Here is a 4,950-nt window from a genome sequence, read left to right as displayed (position 1 = left end):
CTCAGCCTCGTTGGCCTCCTCCAACCGCACTGCGCCATGTGTCCTCTGGGACACCTGGCGCTTTCTCGTTGGTTGTAATTATGTGGTAGCACATGTGTCATGCTGAGTTGTCGACCTTTCATTTGGCAGCTGTCAATATCAGCATATTCTTACTCCTTAAAAAGATGCCTTCTAGAAGATTGTCTGACGTGCACAATCAAGGTCGCCCTAATCCTGACTTGAATAAGGACGAGGTTGATTATGTGCACGTGTGATATGCGCCCATCCTGAGGATGCGCGAAGTCTTCTTTTTATTCTCACGCGCAGATATTTCATGCGCAGGTGTGATATGCACGAGCGTGTGATATGCGCCGCGCGATTGTGCGCCGCGCGCATATGCGACGCGCGAGCATATGTGATGTGCAAGAGCATGTGATATGCGCCGCGCGTTGATGCGCCGCGCGCATATGTGATGCGCGAGCATATGATGCCTGAGCATGTTTTGTATGCGCCATGCGCCTAGGTTTTGGCTTTGTGCCTTGATAATGTCTTTATCTTGTGGGTTGACCCGCCTTGATTGGTGTTGAGGCGGGTACATACCTCTTCAAGTATCTATATTTATATATCAACATTAGTGGAAGAAAGTTAGCAGAATACGTGTATAGAATATATAAGAAGAATTACATTAAACTTTTTAGTGCATTGAATTCAAACCTTGTTTTTATACATTTCTTTAGTTTTTCTCTATAAATCTAAAAAAAAGAAGAAAGAACAAAGAATGACAAATTTTCAAACTTGTCTTAAATAATTAGTGAATAGGATTCCATATCACATGTGTTTATTTTTATATAAATTTAACAATGTAACATTGTGTGAAGAACTGAAGAAATCATGCATGTAATTGCGTTCTTTAGTTTGGAAAATTTATAAATTTATCACACGACTGCAGTTTTTGTACCTATAAAAATCTTGAGAGCCTAGTTTTTTTCAATTTGAACTACATGAACATGACTATCCACTTGAAATGTACATAACTGTATGTTTTGAGTTAGTTCAGAAAATTGTCCGCTATGGAGTCTAGACGAGATGGATAGGAGGCAGACGAGGCAGACAAGGCAGACAAGACTATGTAGGTGTGGGTGGGTGTCCGATCTGCAAACATGGAGGGCGTGGGAAGTGGGGGACGAGAGAGGTGGATCCCCTCTCTCACATTCACACTTATATACTAAAATATACAAATTAGTAATTTTTAATATAGTTTGTAAAGTTTTGTTGTTATAGAAGTACATGAGTCTTTTTAAATTTGGCATATAATGTAAAGCTTATGTGACGATCTATTATTATTGTTGCTGCTCTTGGATTTGGCGGGTCTAAACCTTCTATTTCCCATCTAGCTTTTATTTTTAGTGTTGTGAATTTGTAATAGTGTATACTTTCAAGGAAATCAAAAATAGCAATTAAGGTTAAGACCATCAACTTTAGGATCATTCATTAACTCCTACATAAAAATTAAGGTAACAATATAAAAACACCAACATGGTGACAACTTTGTCTCTTCTCATCCTGACCAAACACCTCCCATGCACACGTTGACTTCCACCTTATATTATGTGTATATAAACCCTTAACTTTCTCATTTACTTCACCACCATCTCAACCATCCACACCTATGGCTACAACTACTACCTTTTTCTCGCCTGTTCTCGTTTTCGTCCTCGTTTTCCTCACATACGCCGCCACCGCCCAACCACCGCCCTCCTCGGCCACCATTTGCCAAAACACCCCTTACCCATCCGTATGCCAAGCCTCCCTCCCCATCTCCAACTCATCCGCCACCATATACGACTACGGCCGCCTCTCCATCCGCAAATCCATCTCCACCGCCACCAAATTCGCTAACTTAATCGATAAATACCTTTCCACCTCCGCCATTTTAACCACGGGAGCCATCCGTGCCCTCCAAGATTGTCATTACCTCGCCCAAACAAATCTTGAGTTCCTTTCAACCGCTTTTCAAACCATCAACACCACCCAAACCGTATCCGACTCCAAATCCGAAGACATCCAAACCATCGTTAGCGCGATATTAACCAATACCGAAACATGCATAGACGGTTTACAAGCCAATGCCGCTTCTTGGACCTCCAAAAACGGTGTTGTGGGCCCCATTAAAAACGATAACAAACTTTACAGCGTTTCCCTAGCTCTGGTTAACAGAGGGTGGGGCCGCAAAAAAAGTAACAAGTTTGGGGTTTCTGGTAAACATAAAGGTGTGAAAAGTGGTCCACTTGGCCTAAGAAAGCTTTTACAGGCTAGTGGCAGCGGAACACAGATACTGGTAAGTCAGGATGGTTCGGGTAACTTTACTACCATCACCGATGCGATTAACTTTGCCCCGAATAATTCGGATGGTTCGGCTGGATATTTTACCATTCGTGTGGCGGCAGGTGTTTATGAGGAGTATGTTAATATTCCGAAAAATAAAAAGTATTTGATGATAATCGGAGAAGGTATTAATCAGACGGTGATCACCGGAAATCGCAGCGTTGTTGATGGCTGGACCACGTTCAATTCTGCTACATTTAGTAAGTATTTTGATTTAGATTGTATTTTATGGGTGTTAAAATAATCAAATTAAAATGAATTAATGTTATCAATGGGGTTGGCAGCTTATTGTCAAACATAAAACTTTTAAAAACATACGGGTTTAATGGTTTTAAGTCTAAATTTTTATAGTGAATTAGTGTCAAATTTATAAATGAAATAATAAAATAAAAGTCAAACTAGAAATTAAGAAACTATATAAGGTAACTTTAACAAATTTTTATGGTTGAATTATGGTGACATGAGTACAAACATTTGAAATAAGCCAACCGACATTTAGAACATTCTTTTGTTTTTTTTTTTTTCATTTTAATATTGTATGTTGAAAAAGTTATTTGAAATTTTCACAAATAACGTGTCACCTGCCGTTGTTTTTATTTGTAAATTAATATTATTAAATTAACGTGTTGATTTTCTTTTTGACCGGAAACTTTCATTTCGCCAAGAGTCTAATAAGATATATTAATTGATATATGTTTGAATCCAAAAAAGAAAAAGAAGAAAAAAAGCGGAAGTTAAACAAATCAAGGGTATGCACGGTTTGATTTGGGTTGATTTTAGGCTAAGACTTAACCAAAAACCAAAGTTAAGCTTTTGAGTTTTTGAAAAACGTTTTATTTTGGTTTAAGTTCGGATTTGCCATTGAAGTTTGAAAATTGTGGGGTGAAAAAAAATGGCCTAAAATAATGCATTCATTTGGATTATTTTATTAATTAAAAACTAATTGATTTGATATATATTTGGGTTAAAACATTTTAATTATATATTTATTAAATTTTTATAAATTATTTAAACTAAAAAATTAAATATATAAATTTGGTTCGCTTCTCTTTCTTTTTGTTTTTTCGGTTTTTATCACATTAAAACCAATACCAAAACTGAACTATAAGTTTGGGTTTTTATGTTTTACCATCGGTGTTTGTTTCAATTCGATTTTTTGTTTTTTCTTTTTTGATTTTTTAATTTTTTCAGTTTCAAAACTGATGTTTTTCAGTTTTATTCACATCCCAAAACAACTAATTTCAATTACCTGATTTAAGTATTTAACTTATTCATGTTTGATTCAAATAAAGCAACATCTAACCTTAACACTCTCTTTCACCCAATCTTTGCAGTTGTGACATCACCTAACTTCGTTGGCATGAACTTCACTATCCGCAACACCGCGGGTGCGATCAAGCACCAAGCCGTGGCGCTCCGAAACGGTGCAGATCTATCCACATTCTACAAATGCAGCTTTGAGGGTTACCAAGACACGTTATACGCGCACTCCCTACGTCAATTCTACCGCGAATGCGACATTTATGGCACCGTAGACTTCATATTTGGTAACGCGGCCGCAGTCCTCCAAAACTGCAATCTATACCCTCGGTTACCGATGTCCGGTCAATTCAACGCTATTACCGCACAAGGTAGAACTGATCCTGGGCAGAACACGGGTACCTCAATCCAAAAGTGTAATATTCGGGCGGCTGACGATTTGGCGGGAAGTAATGGCACGACCGTAACTTATTTAGGTCGCCCGTGGAAGGAATATTCTCGGACGGTTTATATGCAATCTTTTATGGACTCGTTGATTACCCCCGTGGGGTGGTCCATGTGGTCTGGTGATTTTGCGTTGAATACTTCGTATTATGCTGAGTTTAATAACTCGGGCCCCGGGTCAAACACGAGCCAGAGAGTCACGTGGCTTGGGTTTCATATTATTAATGAGACTGACGCGGTTAATTTTACAGTGTCCGCTTTTTTAGTTGGGGACGCGTGGTTGCCTCAGACGGGCGTGACTTATGACGCCGGGCTATTAAACTGAGTAACGTTTATAAAAAATGTATTATGTCAAAATATTTCATTCGATTGTTTGAAATTTATACGTTATTTGTATCCTCAGATGTTCTTTTTTTTTTGTTACTATGTTTAATTGTTGCAAAAAATAGTGGCTTTAGACGACTTAACATGTACTTTCGATCAATAAATGATTATTTATATTTTGATTAATAATTTAATATAATGTTTTGGATTGTTAGTTGTTTTAATTAGGGAGGGGCAAAATCAGTATTGGTACCGGTACCGATTGGTACCGGTACTGATTTGGTACCGTTCGGTATCAAAGTCTTGAGTTTTCGGGACCGGTACAATACGATACCGATATTTCTCAAAATTTACCTTAAATACTGATAGCGTCCCGGTACTGGTACCGAACCGTATATTTCGGTACCGGTACCGGTACCAAAATTTTACGATTTTCGGGATCGGGATTTTCGGTACCGGTACGATACCGAACTCATCCCTAGTTTTAATCATCTTTGTACTATGATAGTGGTCCTTTTAAAACCAAAAAAAAAAAAAAAAACTAGTCATCCTATTATA

The 4,950-nt window shown here is 38.0% G+C and overlaps 1 protein-coding gene across 1 annotated transcript; it reads left to right on the top strand.

Annotated features, from left to right (window-relative positions):
• Positions 1-1,448: 1,448 nt before the first annotated feature.
• On the top strand, positions 1,449-4,461 carry LOC143610422 (putative pectinesterase/pectinesterase inhibitor 41). Its single transcript, XM_077084907.1, has 2 exons — positions 1,449-2,564; positions 3,699-4,461. Exons 1-2 carry the CDS (start codon positions 1,649-1,651, stop codon positions 4,391-4,393), a joined length of 1,611 nt encoding a protein of 536 aa, XP_076941022.1. The 5' UTR covers positions 1,449-1,648; the 3' UTR covers positions 4,394-4,461.
• The last annotated feature ends 489 nt before the right edge of the window (positions 4,462-4,950 follow it).

This window comes from Bidens hawaiensis, unplaced genomic scaffold (assembly GCF_021521415.1).
Source record: "Bidens hawaiensis isolate Kalapana, Puna unplaced genomic scaffold, B.hawaiensis_p1.1 tig00026279_1, whole genome shotgun sequence".
In the NCBI taxonomy this organism is placed as follows: domain Eukaryota; kingdom Viridiplantae; phylum Streptophyta; class Magnoliopsida; order Asterales; family Asteraceae; genus Bidens; species Bidens hawaiensis.
Note: the sequence above shows the minus strand (reverse complement) of the source record. Positions and strands in the feature narration are given on the sequence as shown.